The 21,079-nt window shown below is 41.9% G+C and overlaps 1 protein-coding gene across 1 annotated transcript; it reads right to left on the reverse strand.

The window, feature by feature from the left end:
• Positions 1 to 14,392: 14,392 nt before the first annotated feature.
• bmp2b (bone morphogenetic protein 2b) lies at positions 14,393 to 20,187 on the reverse strand. The gene is made up of 3 exons (XM_068342170.1): positions 19,760 to 20,187; positions 18,524 to 18,891; positions 14,393 to 15,663 (listed from the first exon to the last, which is right to left on the reverse strand). The coding sequence occupies exons 2-3, from the start codon at positions 18,876 to 18,878 to the stop codon at positions 14,750 to 14,752; spliced, it is 1,269 nt and encodes a 422-aa protein (XP_068198271.1). The 5' UTR covers positions 18,879 to 18,891; positions 19,760 to 20,187; the 3' UTR covers positions 14,393 to 14,749.
• Between the last annotated feature and the right edge of the window lie 892 nt (positions 20,188 to 21,079).

The following is a 21,079-nucleotide window of genomic DNA, read 5'->3' on the forward strand; positions in this document are numbered from 1 at the left end:
ATTTAGCAGGGGTGCACAGCAGGGAATTTAACTAACTGTAAATGACTATGACTCCCTCCAGTTCATGTCATCTGTTCCTAAGAAACATCAGCACATGGCTCAATGCAATATAAGGTGTGGATTGAAGTGTAATAAAACTTCAATGCTTTCACTGATCTTTTTTTTTGTGTATGTTTATCTCACAACTTGCAATTTATTGCACAGCAATGCAAATATAAGGGACCATTATGATTTTACTCACTTGTTGATGAGAAGTGAATCTGTTTGTTGCCTTGCCTGTGCAGTGCTGCTGGCAAGGCAAGCCTCTTTTGCCCAAACTACAGCTCAGTTTAGAAGTATAAGCCATGCTACAAATATTTGGCTTGGCCACAGAAATTGAATTATGTTGGCACAGAAAGCCCAGAAATGAAAAACAACAACCTTGGGAACAATTATGCAAAGTGAAATGCGGTTAAACCAAGTGCTACTGATTTTCCTTTCCATATCCAAGAGGAAAAAAAAGGAAATGTCTGCTTTAGTAAACTTTATCTCCTTTAATAAATATGCTGAAGCATTTATCCTGGCTTGATGTTTTAGTTAGAGTTCATTTTTGTAGTGTTGTAGCTTTTCTAGGTTCATGCAGCTTTCAAGTGACTGCATGTCCTCCGACAACAGTTCTCAGATTTTTTTGCCAGGGCCAAAACTATAATTAATTGATAAAACATAGTCTGAAAAGAAAAACACATTTAAAATGGTATGAACATCCCAAGTTCCCTTCGTTAAATGAATAACCATGCTCAGATGATTGAAAATATTATGTAATTAGGGATGCTTCAGGTTTAAAGAGAACCTTTTACCTACAAGAAATCCAATGGCATGTTAAAGTTATATTTATTTTTAATCAATAAAGTTCTATTTCTGAGTTATTATTCAAACAATTTTATTCTGTGATGTAATGTTAAGTGACTTCATGCTATGTTATATTACATTATATTACATATTTCTTTTTCTGTACACAGATTTATTCTAAAAGAATAAAGAGACCTACAGCATATTACATGTAGAGAATTGTTCAACATGGTCTATCACATTTCTATATATTTCCTTTGCTAGCAACAACAACAACAACAGTACTCATTGTCACTATACATTACTGAATATTTGGATGTGGCAACTTTGGCATGATTGTTATAAAGTCTGACACTGATAAATAGAAAAAAGTAATATAAGTTACTTTTAAAAAATTGATTTGTAAGGAAATAGATGAAAACCAACTCCACTTCTGTGTGGAATTTGTATGTTCTCCATGTCTGAGTGGGTCTTCTCCATGTTCTCTGGCTTCCTCCCACTTCCATAAAAATACAATTTAAGTGAATTGATCACTCCAAGATTAACGTTGATGTTGGTGTGTGCAAGAGTGGTTGTTTTCTTTGGTGTGGCCCCACGATGCACTGGCGATACACCGGGGTGTACAACATGTCTTGCCTGTAGGCAGCTCCAGCAACGCCAGCAAAGCGGAAAAGCGGCTGAAGACGAGACAATTACAGTTGTCTCGTCTTCAAGAAAATGCATGGAATGATGGATGTTCAATGTATTTCCCAATCTTCCTAATTCTTAATCACACCTTATATTTAATGTTATTCAGTGATTGTCACACATCATTTAAAGATTATACAATTTAGAAGAAGAAGAAGAAGAAGTATACTTTATTGATCCTGCAAGGGGAAATTACATTTCCCCTTGCGGGGAATTTATTACAGTTGTAATTTCAGTGAGTAATTATTTCAGTAATTATACCCAACAAGATGCCAATTTTTCAAGTTTGATTTCATAGACCTGTGGATGATGCCATTATAAAGTCTAGACTCTTTACATCATGTGCTATACGCATTATAAAAATATCAGACTCTAGACTTTACAGTCTGATATTTTTAATACTCACAGCCCATGTGTTTTATTTGGATCGTATTATTAATGCTCAACTCTACTTGCACGCAAACCACAAATAAATAGGGTTACTGGTTTTTATGATGGCCTCATCAGTCAGGAATTGAATGGGCCTTCTCTCATTTGCTATTGAATCCCCACCTGCAGAACACAGGAAACACAAGCGCCATTGCTCTCATTGATACAAGCAGTAATGCGGCTAGCCAGCTAACTAGCTAACCATCATGCAAACCTTTAATCCAGCTTTGTTTGCTAACAGCTGAGGCTCAAAAGAAAGGCAGGACCAGTAGAGAAAAAAGCCAGCTTTGACAATTTTCACACAAAGGGAGCACTGTTGGCTAACAGTGAGTGGCCTGTTTCTGGGAGGTTTGCACTGTTCCTGGGGCCCATTTCATGGAACAGTTAGCAAGGCCAAAGGCAGTCCATGGACTGGAGTGATAGTTAAGGCCTTTAGGGTCAAACCTGGGTCTGGCCCTCTAGCCTCCCCTCTGTCTCCCACCCAATTCGAAGACTTTCATAAAGCCGACTGGGGATGAGGTGTCCTCTCATAAAGCCCCACCTCAAATTGGCTGAATTTTCATGTTTGGGTTCTTTTTCTTCCTCACATGTTTAAAATTTAACAAGTTTTGTAAACCCATTACAAGTCTAATTGATATATTAATTGTCACAACGACTGAGTAAATTGTAACCCTTTTGATTTTTTGAATGGGATATATTAGCATTTCATGTCACAGTTTCATCTGCATTTCCATCATAATTTGGGAGGTCTTGAATATCAGTTGGTGCGGATTACTTATTGAGGTCAAAAAAGGAGGTTTGGACAGATATGAATGAACACACAAACATTTTTTAAAAATAAGCCAACCCTCAGTTTAAATTGCTGGTGCCATCCATCAATCAGAAATGGTGTTTATCCAGATCATTCATTTCTTTCTGCCATTCCTCGACAGTGTCAGTGTTTTAAGAGAATTCTCCCCCCAGCTGCAACTGCATTTGCAACAGCTATCAAAATGAACAGTCTATGCCTTTGTTTGATTTAGCCTTAATGGGACGGACGGCTCACGAATATGGCTCGCTTGGTGAGAAGGGGAAAGAGAAAGAAAGCATGCGAGCAGAGACGAGAAAGAGATTAATATCCAGGCTTCTCTCCTCCTGACCACAGAGTGGGCATAAAGAGCCCGGCGCCTCATTGATGTCAACCCTAGCCGTGCCTGTCCTGTAGTTTTCAGTTTGGTTTGGACAGAACAGACGGCCTGGCCTACAGGGGTTGGGAGGACAGGGCCCGGCTTTTCCCACATCACTCAAAGGCCTCTGATAGGCGGTCACACAGGCCGGTAATGACAGGGGCAGAGATTTAGTATTAAAGTCTCCTCTGCTGCCTCCTCTACTCCTGCCTGACGTCAGGCTGTTAAATATGGGGATGAGAGCAGAGTTAGTCTTGTACACGGCTGTGTGTGATGGAAGACTGGCTGAGTTTTCTTGGAGTGTTGCTAAGTACGCAAGTTGTACACAACATGAGGAGAAATTGGGCACTCGGTCAATCATTACATGGGTTTGCGTATGGCATAATTATAAATTCAGTCATGGTAAGAGTGATAAGAGTGAGGGAAGAGGAAGTTTCAAATACTGACATAAATACTCATTAGACAAGGTTTTCAATTCACTGGGTTGGGTTTGAAATAAAAGTATTTAGGTCTCGGACGAGTATTACATTATTAAATTATTAACCACTCTATCAGTAATAATTTTTTTAGAAATTACAGGCATTTTCCTGATTATATGATACTGGCACAATTTTTTTTCATTCATCTTAGGGGGCTTTTATTGATATCAATTCAATTAAAATTCCCTATCCATCCCATACAGATTAAAAGAGATGATACCCTGTCTGGTAGAAAGACCCTGAGTTAAACCATGCAGGGCCTGCTCTTATAACTCTAGAGCATTACAATGTTTGAGTTCATGACTAATGAACTCAGAAAACCATCGAGGTGGTGGTTTGAAAATGTCATATACTCAGAAGTAAAAGACCTCATTGTCTTTGCTGGTTTTCAACTCAACCAATGACCAAAGAGGCACAGCAACATAAAAGCAGCTGAATGCTGCACCTGCATCTACAGATCATCACACCATTGTGGCATTTTAAGAAAAGGCCTCAGTCAAACACGCCCCCTGACCTTCTCCAGCTAACATAAACTAATTAGGCTGGCTCTGAAAGGAATGGCCCGCCATTGGATTAATCAGCCTCCACAGATCTGGACCATACAATTCTGCTCTGGCCAGCTCTCCCCACTAGAACCTCATTATCTCACATTTTCAAAGGAGCGCCGTTGCGAATGGCTGAAGGGATGGAGAAATGGAGGAGGTGGTGTTGCAGGAAGGGGCTTCCCTAGTTCCTCTCTTCTCACATCAAACTAAGAAAGGAAATGTCAAGCGTGAAGCTCAGAAAGTGGTCAGTACTGCTCAGTCCAGCGGGCAGCACAGAGGGGGCCTCTGTCCGCCATCACTTAGCGCCAATTACAGCCCGTCAAAATAGTTTTTCTGCTGTGGGGCGACGTGTTAATGGGCCCAGAGTTGGGTGTGAGGAGCGACCTTGTCCACACACACCAACCAGGGGTCATGGGTTAATAGGGCCCCTCTGATGTGGTGGATGAGATTTGGGCAACCTTTAGCTGGTGAGGGAACGCCAGGACAAAGCCTGGAGAATGTGATACAATTAGGCGGACAGCTAGCCATCCCAAATGGAGTTGTTCAGTAGAAGGGGGATGACTGTATTAGCTCGGAGCAGATGGGGCTCCGGCTGCTAGCCAAACAGGTGCCATAGAAGGTCAAAACCCCTCCCAAATGTGAAAGAGGACACAGGTGTGGACACACACCAGCCAAACTCAAGGCTTAACAGCAATTAAAAATCCTGTAGAACAAATTACTCTTTCGGAAGAAAAAAAGTTCTCGTTGTACTTGTGAAAAGGCCATCCAGTTGTCTGTAAAATTTACCCATCCCAAACCAGAGCCCCTGTAGCCAAAAAAATTACTATATAGAGGACTGGGCCAGCAAGCCTGCAAACCATTCTCAGTCAGACATGAAACCTGCTCTCCCATATACCCTACTTGGCATCTGACATATTCGGTTTCCCAACTGATCAGTGATAATCTGATGCAAGATGAAAAACAGCAAAAAGTAAGAGTTCATAACATTGCCCATGGATTGCTGTACGTGTGTCAGAGCATGTGAGCAGAAAGCCAGGCTTCCATTTGCAACAGTAGTGTGGGAACAGAACCAATGCCAAACTACCCATTGGCCCCTAAAAGGTCCACAACAATCTGCCAAGGAGAGCTGGAGTTTTATGAAAAAATACCCTGCACCACACTGAGCAAATCCAACCACATGCAAACCCTACAGGATCGAGCAGATGACATCTCTCAGCACATAAATATTGTCAAAATACTTTCTTCACATTCTAGTGTGGTATTGCCCCCCCACACACACACACACACACACATCCAACTACTCCTGCTGCATTGGCTAAGCTGCTGTTGTCCCCAGGTTCATCTACTTAATGTTTAGTGTGATTGAACTTAGTCTCCAATTGGATTTGTTTGAGTTGCATAAAGTTTGAACATCCTGTCTCAACATAAGAGTGTGCAGATGATAGAAACGCCATGGTTGGAAACGTTAACTGCCATAGTTGACTTTAGGTGAGAATCAGGCAAGCAGTAAAGGGAAAGGGAACTCATAATGATGGAGTCTACCTAAGAGTATAAAACTTTGAATTGGCTTGGTATGATTGGCAAACAGACTAAAATATTTTCTGATTTTTTGTCTATAAAAATCTGACCATTTAAAGATTCACACCCCAAAAAATTCAGAATTTCTTGAGTTGTTATTGTTCTCACTCCATTACATCTAGAGTGCCAGAAGGTATAAGGCAGTTTTACACTCTGGGAATCTTGAACCCATCCTCATAATCATTCCTTTTTTTTTTAAACCAAAGTGACTAATGATGTGGAAACAAAATTGAATAAACACTAACATCATTAAGAGTTCATGTGTTCCAGTGAAACAACCCTTTGGTTAGACTCTCATTTCCTTAATAGCTTTGCGTCTCACCCCCATCTTTGGCAGCTGCACAGTTTCTTGTGCCTTGTTTTCCTCAGAGATAAGTAAGAATATGACTCTGCCTTGATAGGATTTATTTTTCCTTACAGCTAAGACTGTACCCCTTCAAGCCCAACTCATTAGGGAGTGTGTTTTGGGCAAGGAGGAGGAGACGTAAAGGTCGCAAGAGGTTAATTCCAATCGCAGTGCCTCCTTGAAGTGGCATGACAGCATGTCTCCTCTGCTCACAGAGTGGATGAGTTCTCAGCCATCAGACTGGGCTGATTACAACGTGTGGAAGATTGAGTCTTTTGCCCTTCACCACACACACACACACACACACACACGCACGCACGCACACACACACACACACACACACACACACAACATACACATGCATTTTCCCTTCCTCCTCCAGTATATGCATTGTGTTAATTTTTTAGGGGCTTTGTACTGTGTGCACACATTTGCTTGCTGTGTAAGTTAAGTTTATTCAGGGTAGCAGTAGATGTACCTGTGAAAGGATTTATGGTATCATGTTTGTCACAACAGGGGCTTTGCCAATAAACCTGATTGTAAACCTAATCTGGATTTTGACAGCTTCACTGTTTTATGATATTTATGCAGTTAGGTGTCTGATGCGACTGATATGTGTTTGTACTGTCCTTGTTCTTGCTGTTGTCTTTGTTGTGTTTTCATCTGCACAAGCTCCCGTTTTACGACTTATCAAAGTACAACGCCTTGATCTTGAAGGAAGTAAAGAGACCACAGAGGATGAAATGACAGGAAATCAGGCGAGATTAGAGAGACAAACCAGTGACCAAAGTGCAGCGAAGACAAAACAGTGAAGAAAGAAAGAACTTATATTAAAAAGAGAGAAAGACTGTAAGACAAAATGAAAAATAAGAATGAAAAGGAAAAAAAAAGAAAACAAAGACAGGCAAGAAAGAGTGAGATGTGGGCCATTCATAAGCAGACTTCTCCAAGGGATCTTGGGCCAGCACACCTGCTACTATTCACTTCAGAGGAAATAGACACTCTGTGGAAGAGAGGCTCTTGGCCTCGGGACAAAACCACTGCAGCGCCAAATTAGAAACAGGAAGGACTGTGGGTAAGGCTCAGATTAAAAACGCACTCCCCACATGGAGTCAATATACTGCAGCCCTGATTCTGCTCTGAAAACCCAAAACCCAATAGCACTATTTTATGTCGCAGTCAACATAGCGCCCGCAGTTTGCACAGTGACAGTACTGAGATTCAGTCCAATGTCAACCTCGGGATGTTGGTAAACTGTAGCCCTCTAAATGCTGCCCACTCTAATGAGGAAAAGAAGTTTCTAAGTATACTTTCATCAATTTACATAGTTAAAACTATGGAATATAAACAATAACAATGCCAACAATAGCATTTTTACCAAGACTGTAAAAACACCAAACCTTGTTTTGGTCCAGTCATGAGGAAATTAAGTGAATGTCAAAAAAACCAGAGTGGGGTTGAGCCCTCCCTTTCTCAGCCACTGGCCTCTTTCTGGTCTACACCACCTATCAGCACCAGAAGCAGATGAATGCGATGCACTCACCAAGAGGGAAGACGCAGTGCTGAGGTTCTTAAAGATGACCATTAAAGCGGCTAATGTTGTCAGCAGGCAACAAAAAAAAAAAAAAGGACTGATGATCTATAACAGTCAAGAATGGAGCAAGATTATCAAGGTCTGTGAATTCACTAGAAACAGAGATGGATATTGATATATACCTGCTGCCTTCCTCTTGTGACCCTTGACCTCTCACTGGTCTCTCCTTTGCTGACGGGATCCGTAAGGCATTTCCTCCCTGTTCACGTACATCCAAATTCAATCCAAAGGAGAAAAGAAAAAAAGGAAGGAAAGAAACCTTCACTTCTTACGATGCAGGATAATAGGAAAAAGTATGCACTCATTCTCATACACTATTTCCATTTACTCATGGGCCTGTCCAAGTAGCGTGTTCCCCTCAATCTATCATTTTCACTGCGGTCGCTGATGGTAGAAAGGCCGGCTGTAATTATTCCTACAGATATTGAGGACATCTAGAGGTTGTTTCTCTTTGCTGGAAAACAGAGCTAGTCCTCTGTCATAAAGGTCAAGCCTTCATTACATGTAGCTCAGTAAGGATTCACATAAGAATTCTTATATGTAGTTGAATGTATAGACACAAGGATGCAAAAAAGAAGAAGACATATTTGTCCATATTTGATAAAAGGAAAAGGAGAAACAGATCCTGATATTCAAGTTTGGGACAGTCCTCTTCTTTCTTTGATGTGCCTTTCTACTTAAAGCAAAGACTTTGCCTCACGCAAGAGGTCATCTCTGACACCATAAAGGGCTTTATTCACCACAGGTCTGCTGACTGATGTTTCAGCCAACCACATTGATGGATGCACACACGTAAACATACATGCATGCCCATGCACATTATGCCAGATGAGGAGTATTGCTCAGTAGTGCGACTCCAAGAGGAAAACCTGCCATTACATCACCCAGGGGAGTGCAGGTGCAGGGCTGGGACAGGAATTGAGTCACGGGAAGCTTGGTGAGGCAGACTTTGCCATGCCACTGACAGGCTGTGGGAGAGCGGGGTGAAGGAGTGTGAGTTACACCATAGCAGAGCTGGCTGGGGCCCTCAGGTTGTTGACCCGCTCTTAACATAAACAGGGTTCCTTCATCTCCCTGTGCAATCAGGCTGATGAAGCCTCTTCTCAAAACAAACAAGTGGTGTTTTTAAAAATGATACATGATATTTTCAGCTGCCTTTTGACAGATGCGTGATTTATTAATGAGCTTCGCACACAGAGATTTCATTTACACCCTCTTTTCCTGTTATGTGAAACACAAATAGGAAGACAATTTGCTCTTGCCCAGGGGCTACAGATTGCAGATTGCAGGTTAGAATAGGTTGAACATTTGTTCAAGTGTTGGAATTCACTTCTTCTGATTGTTCTTGAGAGGCACGATAGACAAATAGGATGGACAAATGGACAGATGAATGAGTTGATAAATAAAACTGTGCATGTGTCTTTGATATTAGCATCCTAGTAGTTTATGCAAAACTTATTAGGCTAATGAGAAAAGTGTGAGGAACGTAGTTATCCAATACCACCCAGAAAAATAGAACCTATTTCCCTTTGGTGTGTCTGGAAGTAGACTTTCTAGTAATCTGGTCTAAATGCAAAAGATTTAGCTCCATCTTGTTCTCATAGACCACCAGACAAGGTCTCAAACTTCATAATGGGAATGCTTTCATAGCTGGGGATCAACTGATATTTTGTGGACTAGCCTCCAGGCCTGGAGCTCCGTGAGGTGGTGCACAGACACTCAGTAACTCATGACAGAGATATTACCTTTTGCCTTCTGTGATCCCAGACTATGAAGAATTGTCGAGTGTGTGAAAGGTAGTGTCACAAAGAAATAAAATCTCACTTATCTGATATCGCTTGAGTAGCAAACAGTGGGAGGCTTTGTCATATCACTCAGAAGACCGTGAAGACAGGTGGTTGCCATCTACTGGTTAAGGGCAAATACAGTGGTCATATCAACTCATCAAATTTTAATATTTGGAGATTCCGTTAACATTTTACCTATACCTGTTTTACAGTAAAGTTTAACTCATGCAAGAAATATTTCAAATATAGAAACAGAATAGTGTTCCTCTCCCAGAATATCAATAGAATATCATTTAAATTTGTGTAGTGTTCAATAAGATTTACTATGCTTGAGATTGACATTTATTTAATTGGCATGCTGAAGGATGTCATGCAGATCCCTTAGATTGATCACTTCACTTCCTCCGACAAAGATGGGGACTGCTCCCGTAACCACACAAACCCTTTCAAGCTAAGAGTGTAGAAGACGCCCTTCGGCAAAGCTCCAAGATCAGTTAAATTCACCCTTCCCCCCCAAAACAAACTGAAACCATCAGAGGAGTAAACACGACACTGACCTTAGAACAGTGTCGAGAGGAAAATCCATCCTCAAACCCTGTTATAGAAACCCATATGTGGTCCATATGGAACTCCTTCCTGTATCCTCTGCGGTGCAAGGTACACATATGAAGCCCACTCCTATTTGATCACAAATAGAAGGCAAATTATTAACAGTATCAACATTTGATCTTCATCTTCTATTATTCTTGTCTGGTATGTTTAAGTCTGACATAAGTCTTTGAATGCTAGATGAACAGATTGGATGTTATGAGGTTGTTGGTCCTGCTGCTGACTCCCATCAGACATCGATAAAAAGTGTCTCACTTAAGGTCACGTTAATACTCTAAGGTTTCATTGCCTTGTTCTCGAGAGTATCATAACAGCTGACCGGCTTTTAACTCTGTGCTATAGCGTAGCAGCAAAACTATCCTGTCGTGAGTATAAAACTATATAATGGTCTCTGCCACTAAGTCCCAGCCAGAGGTAATGATTTCAGCATGTCACTCCTAGTCAACTCCCACGTGTTTGCATGGATGATTAGCTCTTACAGTAATGGTAATAGCAGAATGTTTTTAGGAGCAAGTTAGTGATACTATTTATTAATGTTGGAGACATTTCTAACAGGTTTTTTTATTTTAACGGTCAAAAATAATGCATCTGTGTTCCTCAGGACATTTTTTTATACGTGTTTGTACATGTAAATATGTGCATGTCAAAGCGTGTTAAAGGTTAAGTTTGTATTTATATACATTTAAATAATATGTATGAAGGTACTACCATTTATGTAATCATTCTGGAAAAGTCATTTGTATATTTCCGCTGCTCCTGAATCTGTAGACGCCCATCTGTTTGATGTGTTCCGAGCTGCAACACAGATGCCACAGTCCTAGCTATGCTGGACGTCGTTTCATTGGCTCCAAGGATTTTAAAAATGCACCAGGTGCACCACTTCTAAAATAAGTGTGTTGTACTTGAGGGAAAAAGGATGCATGATTTGACTGAACTGTAACGTCACCACTATCTGCTCTATCTATTTGTGTCCTGCTTTGGTCGAGTCCTCTGTTTCATCTGTGATACAAGGAGTGCCGCATGCTTTCCATTGAGACCCCAGCCAGAAATCTGGAAATATGATTTTATAACATTTATTATCTGGGTTGTTTAAAGCTGTAGTTAGCTTTGGTGTGGTTTACTGAGTGTGTGTGTGTATGTGTGTGTGTGTGTGTGTGTGTGTGTGTGTGTGTGTGTGTGTGTGTGTGTGTGTGTGTGTGTGTGTGTGTGTGTGTGTGTGTATATATCTCTCCACCTATATATTTGAATAAGCTCACTTGAAAACCTCACTCTGTCACACTTTTTAACTCCATCCACTACCTGTGTGACCCCTGTCTACATGTTGGATATTAGTTCGTCTGTTTCTTTCTTTATGAGTTATATAGTTCAGATATTCATTCATTCATTCATTCATTCATTCATTCATTCATTCATTCATTCATTCATATTCCTCGCTGACACCAGTTCCGGGTCAGACCGGGATACGCAGACATGGCCTGATTCAGGTAGTGGTTCGGTTAGTGCCGCGAGTTTTGATAGCGATATAAGTCGGGTGTTTTCTAAAGCAGCGGAAATATTGTCCAAAAAAAAAAAATTCACCAAAGACCCGCCACAGTGGACAAAAATGTTGTTTTTAAATAAAAACGAATGATATGACCCAAGCGCACACACACACACACACACACACACACACACACACACACACGCATATAAAAGCGTGTGTGTGCATATATATATGCACACACACACACACGCTTACACACAAAGAATGATCCCTACCACACAAGTAGCTCTCAGTGTTAGCTCATGGGTCGTGTGTTTGTGCCTAAACAAAGACAACAAAGGACATCATTAACAGATTAACCAGATGTCCTTGATGAAAGAAGAGGAAAATCTGTTTTCAGAGTGGCTTTGCAAAGGTCTGTGTCACAGGCTAAGTGAATTCTGCCAAGAACTGTTATTCTCACAGTTGTGGTTTTAGAATCGAAACATGGAATAAATTGTCACACACCAACTACTTTTTGAAGACTCATCCTCACTTATTTTATTCCATATATAATGTGCCTTCTTTTATCTTTTCTGTGCATTAAATGGATAAAATGAATGGCCTCTGAAATATAAGCATGCTCTCACTCCGACCACCGGCTGGTCAAATGTTAAGTTGCTAGTTTGTGATGACATGATGAGCCTGGACGTCAGTCAACAATTGTGGAGATAATAGATCTTCATTACTTTGACCCTTGACCTGGGCTTTAAGGAGAGGTTTCAGAGTGGTCCCTGAGGAGTTGTCTGATTCTAAAGTGACTTTAACAAAAGAAACTCCGTAAGTAGCAGAAGCAGTGGCCAAGTCAATACAAGTGTGACTCAATTCAGTTGGGATGATTGTAAAAATGAGGAGTTCCATGCTTTCCATGTGTCACCCACCCTAGGAGCAGTATTTCAGCGCAGGGTTGTGGACTAAACCACTAAATCTAACTCCGTTTATAAGGCAGTAATTCCACCAAACATTTTTGGAGGCTATGGCCTTTACTGTTGATTTTTATCAAATGTTCATAAAGTTCACCAGCAAAGTGACTTCCTCCTGAAGTCCATTAAATTGTGCCGCTACTGGCAGAAGTATGTGTAGCCCATGTGCGTGGTTGTGGTATGGTGGGGTGTGCAGAGGAGAAATGGACACCAGATGGGATGGAGGGGGTGGAGATGCAAGGCAGAATAAAATAACACATGAATAAGATTGAAACCGAAATGCTGAAAGGGGGAGTAGGTGTGTGTGCATGACTGTGGGTTTGTGTGTATGTTGGGAGGCTATAAAATAATTGGACAGTTGCATCATCTGGAGTAGATGTGTGCTATGCACCCTTGGAGGATAAGAATAGTTAGACAGATACGATCTGAGGCAGAAGAAAAAAAATCCTCACATTTCAGCGTTTTTACTGCCAGTGAACGAAGTCTCACGGCTCCTTCTAAATGTTTTGATTTACATTTCCTATATAAGTAACAAGCGTATCTTTGTTCGATGCACATTTGATTTTGAAGAGAAAAAGCCCACCAGGAAACCCTTGAATAGATGATTGAAAAAACAACCATGTTGGTTTTCCATGCAAGCGTATGCATGTGTCTGAGATTGAAAACCAACATTCCACGGTCCCAATGTGCTCTCACATAAAAAACATTCTATTTAGAGCGTTTTTAGCTGCCTTGTGATCCCTCCAAACCCTTTCTAATGCAAACACAGCAGAAAACGCAGTCAGTCAAGTACCACAAAACTCTCCCTCTCTGTTTCTTTTCTCCCTCTTATTATCTCATCTGCCATTGTAGCTGTACAGTAGATTTTCATCTGTCTTTTGTGGAGCAGCTTTAGTCAGTTCAAATTGATCTTAATATAATTAGCTATTGTTCCCATGGAATTTACTATAGTGTGAAGAGATTGCCCCGCGGTTAAAACGGTCTTTCTGCAACATACGTGTTTATATTGTGCCAGCCAGACACCTCTATTGTCTTGGTGAATGAAACATGACCCTTAAGTTGTTTATGCTGTCAGCGTTAAGGTATTGTCTATGTTGCAGTTCATTATCTGCTGCTTAGTCGTTTGGAAAAAACATTCCTTTTTTTTTTTTTTTTTTGTACTTCAACACTTATGACTCAGGCAGCAAAGCAGCCAAATCTAAAGTGGGGAGGAATCTGTCTGATCATGTGCAGTATGTGGACAGGTGCAGGTGTGTGTTTGTTTGTCTTTATTAATTGAAGTGCCAGCAGGCTCTTACTGCTGAGAGCGTTGGTGTGTCTGTCTGCTATAGTTAATAATCTTTTCTTCTCACATTTGACTCCAAAAAAAAAAACCTGAGCCCTGTCAGGCCTTCCCCCGGAACGCCGCAGGTCAACTTTCGTCTTTGTTAAAATCGCTCAAGAAGAGAAAAACGTAAGATCTCACTTCTAGACGACTCTTCCCAGGATTTTCTGCAGTAACATCTAATGCAGGAAAACATTCTCTAGTGTTTTTCTAATCCTCCCTTGGGAGTCTATCACATTTGTGGGCTTGTAACTTGTCACTCCCGTCCTGTGATCCTACACCCTCCTGCAGTTCATTAAACCAGTGGCACCCTCACCCGACTGTCACTTTCCTGTCTGCGCTTCTGTTGTTGTTGGTTTCCAGTTACATTTACCAACAGGCCTTAGTGCTTGGATTGCAATCACTGCCGTGTGAGCTCCTTGTCATGTGTTGTATTTTCACAGCTAATTTCTGTCAGAATTGGATACACTGTTATTCCTGCCAGCCACACAGATCGGCCCCTGACAGAGATACATCAACAATGGCTGGTTAACTGTTCTCAATCCTGGAAAATTGGAGTAAACAGAATTTTTTTTCACGATAAATACACATTATTTATTTACAAATAGAGTGGTTATAATAGAAATAAATACAAAATAAAAATCTGAGCATTATACTTCATGTGGTATTGCACCCATTTCAAAATGTACATCAGAAATACATTTTCAAAACCAGTAAAGGAATATTCCTCTGATTAAAATATTTATTTTCCCAACTTTATGTAGACATAAATATATTCATATATAGTTTTCTTCTTCTTCCACAAAGCTGTTTTGTCTTTCTTTCATATAAATAAACGTCTTCATTGGGAAACCGGGTGTCCATAGTAACCTCTCATGTCTCACTCAGTCTCTCTGACCCATGCTCTTTCTATCCACATCACTGTCACTTTCTCACCGGCAGCCACAGCCCTCCACCACCATATCTTGGTAGTTTTTCAGGATGACCTTCTCGTATTCATCCAGGTAGAGCAGGGAGATGGGGCTGAGGTCAGTAGGCACACAACAGGCTCTGGGGATGTTCGAGTTGACTGAGTTGACCAGCGTCTGCACAATGGCATGATTGGTAGAATTGAGGTGGTCTGTGAGGGGGAACGGACATTCCCCGTGGCAATAAAATGCATGATAGCCAGGGGGCGCCACTATCCACTCGTTCCACCCCACGTCACTGAAGTCCACATACAGGGCATGCCTCTTGCAGCTGGCCTTGTGCTGGTGCTTCCTGCGTTGCTTGCGGAGTGCAGCCTGACGTTTTTCCCGCGTGTGGAGTACTGAGTCCCCGCGGCCATCATGGCCGTAAGTCACCAGCAAAGGCCGAGACTGAGGCCACGAGTCCTGGTCCTGATGCAGGGACCTGCTCACCCTGACATGCCTGTTACACTTCCGGGCATCCTCTCCAACCATCTCCCCTTTGTCTGGATGAAGAACTTCCACCATAAAGCCATGGTTGTGGCCTTTCCCAGAGATCCACTTAGACACAGCAGGGCTGACGTCAAAGCTTTCCCAGCGGCTCAAAGAGTCTCGCACAAGCCGAGTGTCCAGCAGACGTGCCATAGGTTCCCTGTCTTGAGAGGCAGGGACTCCAAATATCTCATAAATGTTGATACGATGTAAGTCACCAGCATGAGCATGGTCAGTGGTTCTGCTGGTTCTTTTGGTGTTGTTGGGAGTTTTGACTCCCATGACCTGATCTCTGTAGATACGCAACTCTGCAGAGGTGATGAGCTCCTCATTAGGGATGGAAGTGAGGTTGAAGTAGAACTGCTGGGTTGTTTTGCCTTTGAGCCTGGCCAAGGCCTCCATAGACTCTACAAGAGATAGCATAGAGATGGACATAGTGTGAGACGACTAGGCCATGAAGCGCTTGCCAGCAACGAAATGAACAATTTTTGCATAGTAGAAGAATGCAAAACAGCATGACATTAAGGCCTGGTTGGCCACATGGATCCACCGTGTTCAGGGACACTGGCTCAGGATGTTTTCTCTCTCTCTGTCACACCCACACACAACTTACAGCCTTCTTTCTGTGCACCAAGCCAAGCTGCCACGTGGTTATGTTGAGTGGGTGTTGGCCTTTGTGACACAGCTATAAGGCACCTCAGCATTCTACATGGCTGACTCAGTATACAATACATGTCATTTTGATGTCATACTATCATTGTGTTCATCCTCGTAAATTTACCTGGTTGAATGTCAGGAGATAAAGGCAGCGCCCTTTTATCTAGTACAGAGATCAAACATGCTTGCCAGGCTCCCTACTGTATGAACGGTACATTTGCCCTGAGAGAATTTTCCACTATGAAAAGGAGTTATGCCCAATATCTTCAACGATGAGTGCATGGAAGGAGCAATATGAAAATCAATAGAAAATCTATTACATAAATGGGTTTATAAATGCCACTTGTTCTATTAACCTTTCCAGATAATTTCCATCTCTGAAATATCACATGTAAGTGATGTAATCTGAGCAAAAGCTCCCTCTAAAAGCCCTTACCACATAAATAGACAGGGTACTGTTAATATCTAAATTGTGGAGGGAATTCACAGACCACGAATGGAAATCTGAGTGTACGTATTTTGTTTTTAAATTGCGCAGTTCTAGACCTGGAGATGCTGTCTGCTCTAAAAGTGCATTTACGGCATGAATTATAATTGTCAGTAAAAGCTGCAATTTCCTTTGATGCAGACCCACTTTGAACTCTTACTTTATGAAGTCCATAGCTAATGTATAGACACACTTTTTAATCTGTTTGGTGTGGTAAAACAAACACAAACTTTGAACTCTTCGCTGTTTCAAAGGAGGCATTTAGGAAATTCCACCATCTCATCCTAAACCTCCCTCCAGAGGCACAAAGACCTCAATTAGGGCTATCACTCCTCATTTGATGTGGGAAAGCCCCCTGTCTCTCCTTCCCTCTCCTCTGTACCAAATCCTTCTCTTTCTTTCCTTCCTCAGCTCCCAAATCCCCCTATCCCTCTGTTCTCTTAGTCCAAATCCTCTTCATTCTTTTTTCCCCTCTTTATCTGCCTCTCCTACTGTATTTTTTTTTCTTCAGCAATGTTCTCACTCTCTCCGACTGTCTCTCCTCTGAGGAACGACTGTGTGAACAAGTTGAGGCTTGTCAAAAAAGTGTGAACCACAGATATAAGTGTATCAACATTCCTAATTTCTTTTTGTGCTGGATGCCAAAACAAAAGATAAAGGCTAATGTCAGGTCATTCATCAGGGACCTGTCTCTGGCAGCCACTTCCTGTGCAATGGTGGAAATGTTCTATCTGGCATGAAAAACAGCCATTTTTGAAAACTAATAGCAGTGAATCTAATTATCTTTGTGAACTTAATATCAACCAATGTGATGAATGATGAGAGCTGTTTGATGTGCTGCACTTATATCCTTATGACATTGGATGACTAACAACCCTCTAGCTCTGTTAGGATTGGATGAAAGCGCCAGGTGACCATGTGTAAACACAATCTGTACACATTCTGAATGACTAGTGGTGTCAAGGTGTGTGCTGGCTGGGTGCAGAGGTTTCCAGTAGTGGGCAGGGAGCAGTCACTCAGCCTGGCTGCCCAGGCCAGGCTTGTTTGTAATGTGTCAGTGTAGCCACTGGGTGTCATTGCACTAGGCCTCTGGAGAGCACCCAAGCAACCACTCAACCACCCCTCTGACTCACCCCTGATGGAAACTTCCCCACTCAAACACTTAAGACTCTGTATAAGGACTCTGTGCAGAGCCCCTATGGACCCAGTCACTTGTATGTTGTAAAAAGTGAAACAAGGGTTATGGGAAGTAGACTGTTCGATACATATTCTTTATATGTTGTATAAATCACAAGTGCATTAATTAGCCTCGGACTGTTTTATAATATTCTATTAACCTACATAACCATTAACATAAACCAACTAAACTATGAGCTATTACACTTCATACAAGATCATTTGGAAATGGAACTGTTTTGGAAGTACCATGAAATTAAGCAGAAAGACTGAACTGGACCACCAGTGCCTATCCCACATATTAACTAAGCGACCAATTATAGTGTTATTGGAACGTGCGTAATGACGCACAGAACGGCGAGAGCGGTGATTTGGAAAGAAGACGGAGAGTAACCCACCCCAACAAGGACTAATTTCAGTCCTGTTAAAAATGACTCAGAATCCAGTTCGACACTATTACTTTGTCATATTGCTTGTTAGTGTAATTTCATGTCATGAAATGTTACCGAAGTACCAGGATGATGACTATCACCTGCGTAAAAGCACACCACCCTCTATTCTACTCCTGCAGTGCGTGTCTGGAAAAACTGTTTTCAGAGCCCACGCAAACACCATCAATTATTAAGAAACAAATTACCCCATGGATACGGTGGTGTTTTTGAAGCCCATGACAACTGCGCCAAGGGTACGTTAAAGGTTGCGTCACTACACACGCGAGAGATCATTTAATTACGCCTGAGATTCACCTTTGTAATACTGTCACCGATTTTAAAGCGATCATATACACTCACGCGTGTCACCTGTAAATGACTAACGCTCCATAAAACAGTCAAGACTCTGAAGTTCAGTCTTGACGCTCTGAGTCACGTATAAATATAGGTTTGGGTTGTCTGGGAGAACCGGAGAGCTCCTCGGCTGATAGGTAAAGGTATGTCACTAATACATACCTTCATGGTGAAAGCTTCTAATCGTGTTGGCCTTGCTGGCGGCTCTCTCTGCATGTTTCCCCATGCTTTTGGGTCGTTTACTGCTGTGGTCTCCGTTTGCTGAGTGCATGTGGTAAAGGTCCACCATGTACTGCGGTACCACTGCATGCTTGCTCGGGGTCGGCCTGCGCCTCAGTCCAAACATATTCAGAAGCCGTAGCTCAAACTCGTTGAAGAAGCTCTCCGACTGCTCTGGGCTCTGCTTCTCGGATTCGCTGTATTTCCTCCGGCCGACCTCGGGGATGAGTCCCGTAGCACCTTCCAGCAACACCTGAGCGAGCAGCAGTACCATGAGAGAGCGGACCACGGCGACCATGATCAGTCAGTCCCTGTGGAGAAAGTTGGTTTCTGTCAATACACTGGCTCTGAGGTATTGACATGAGGTATACACAGCAGGGGCTTCACTGCAGCACTCCCTAAAATGTGTGACCCCCCCCCCCTCTCTCCCTACAGTAGGAATGATTGAAGGAGAGCAGTTTAAAAAAGGGAATGCACCTTTTCACTTTGAAGCAAAACAAAAAAAAGAAGGGGAGGGGGTTAAAATACCAACCCGCCGGCAATATAGCGCGTCTAACTGAAACAGAAGATTGATCTTAACATGAGCAAAAACATGAAAATATCAAAGGGAAACAGAACGGGTCATGACACTGGGTAGAAGAAAAAAAATCCAATTTCATTATTGTGGTCACTGCAGACATTAAGTCACCAACTACAAGCGTGAGGTAAGAAATCATGGTCGGTACAGTAATTTGAAAAAGTGAACAAGAGCACAAGAAAACCGAAAGAATGTCAATAAATTGTAGAAAGCACACTGGCAGTCTAACGCGGCTACAAGCGTCTATTTGCAGAGGCTTTGACGGTCATGTATAATGATAAGGGATTGGGTTACTTCAAGAGGCTCGCAGGTGTTAGATCAGACGTGCGCACCAGAGCCAGATGTAGTCCGGGACAACACATCAAAAACTGAGAAGCACAACCTACACAGAAAACAACTTTTAACTGCATTTGTCTTCTGATTTTCCCTGAGGTTTGAAATCAGAAAGCTTTACTTTTACTCACAAATCCCTGAAGTCTACATACTGGTGTCGCTGTCACTTTCTGATTCTAAAGTTAACGTTTCCTCACAAGAAACGCGCACACTATTCAGATATTTTGATAATAATAACAGTTTTACAAAGTCCACCTTTCTCATTTTACCTGACAAGGAAGCGCTGTGTCCGGTCGTCGTTCCACCTTTGGGCTCCGATAAATTCCACATTAATACGTGTTTAATCCACGCTGCTTCTTCTTGGGGAACCAGAGACAGCCCATGCCTTTCGACGATCGCCTCTCGCACATATTCTCACCAGCTGCAAAATCGGGCTAAGACTTGGTCAGCACGGAAAGAAGGGGGAAAAAAAAAAAGTTAAGTCTACAAGGAAGCGGGTTCGCGTAGGCAGGACCGATCTAAGTATAAAACATTTTTGTCGAACATGTTCAAAAGAGAAAAGTTCGCCGATTTAAAAAAAAAAAAAAAGTCAAACGGAGCTGACTTGAAGAGGGAGTTCAGCGCGCTCAAGTGTCGCTCCTTGGACCTTATTGCTTAGAGTTGGGGAGCGCGTCTTTCCTCCGTGCGCCACGGCGAACTGCTTGGATTGATTGGTGCCTTCTCTTCCCCGGGCGACTCTTTTTGTCATACAGTGATGTCACCAAGGGGCTGTCAATCATTTGTTCAAGATATAGCACCTCCTGTGGACCTCTAACCCCATTGCTCAATACGTTTTGAATGTAAACAATGACAAATAGACGCGTTCGAGCACAAACAAGGTTTAGATCCAGAGTCTGAGGAAAGGCCACAGGATGTTCTGTCATGGGTCATTTCTGAAACGAAAAGTCACATTTTTATAAGTTTTGGTGGAATAAAATTGTTTAAATATAAATAAATAAAATTATTCCAACTCCATGACCCTTGGAGTCTCACCAGAAAGTTTGAGATCAGCATATATGTTAAAAATCTCCATCTACTTAACAAACTACTCATTTTTTCCCCGTGTCGCACATACACCTTACGTATCCAGCAAAGTCATTCCATAAAAATAGTTATAAAGTCAACAGTCAAAACCAAGCTGTTGCTTTTAGTTGTTGTTGTTTTTTGTGTGTGGCTTTCCTCAGATAGAAATAGCAACCGTCTATTTGCTTAGCGCTTTTAAATAACATCAAACTAGTTTGTTATACTCTCTATGTTGTGTAATATTTCTGGCTGAGCAAAACACACATGCTTTTTCACAAATTGATCAAGGTGTTAATGCCTGGATTAAACATGTTTGACTTTGGATTAGGGCTAATAGATAACAGCATCAAGTTGTGTTGCCTTTGTGGTTTTAAGGGATTAGACCCTGCAGAGGGACTATCACATCCTCCTGCTGAACTTCACTATGAGTGTGGGGTTCTTGTGTGACACCAGAACTGATTTATGCGGCTTTCCTCTTGGAGGTACCCTTTAATTTCATTTCAAATAACAGCCGTTCATCCAGGCAC

The sequence above is a fragment of the Antennarius striatus genome, chromosome 19, assembly GCF_040054535.1.
Source record: "Antennarius striatus isolate MH-2024 chromosome 19, ASM4005453v1, whole genome shotgun sequence".
NCBI lineage: Eukaryota > Metazoa > Chordata > Actinopteri > Lophiiformes > Antennariidae > Antennarius > Antennarius striatus.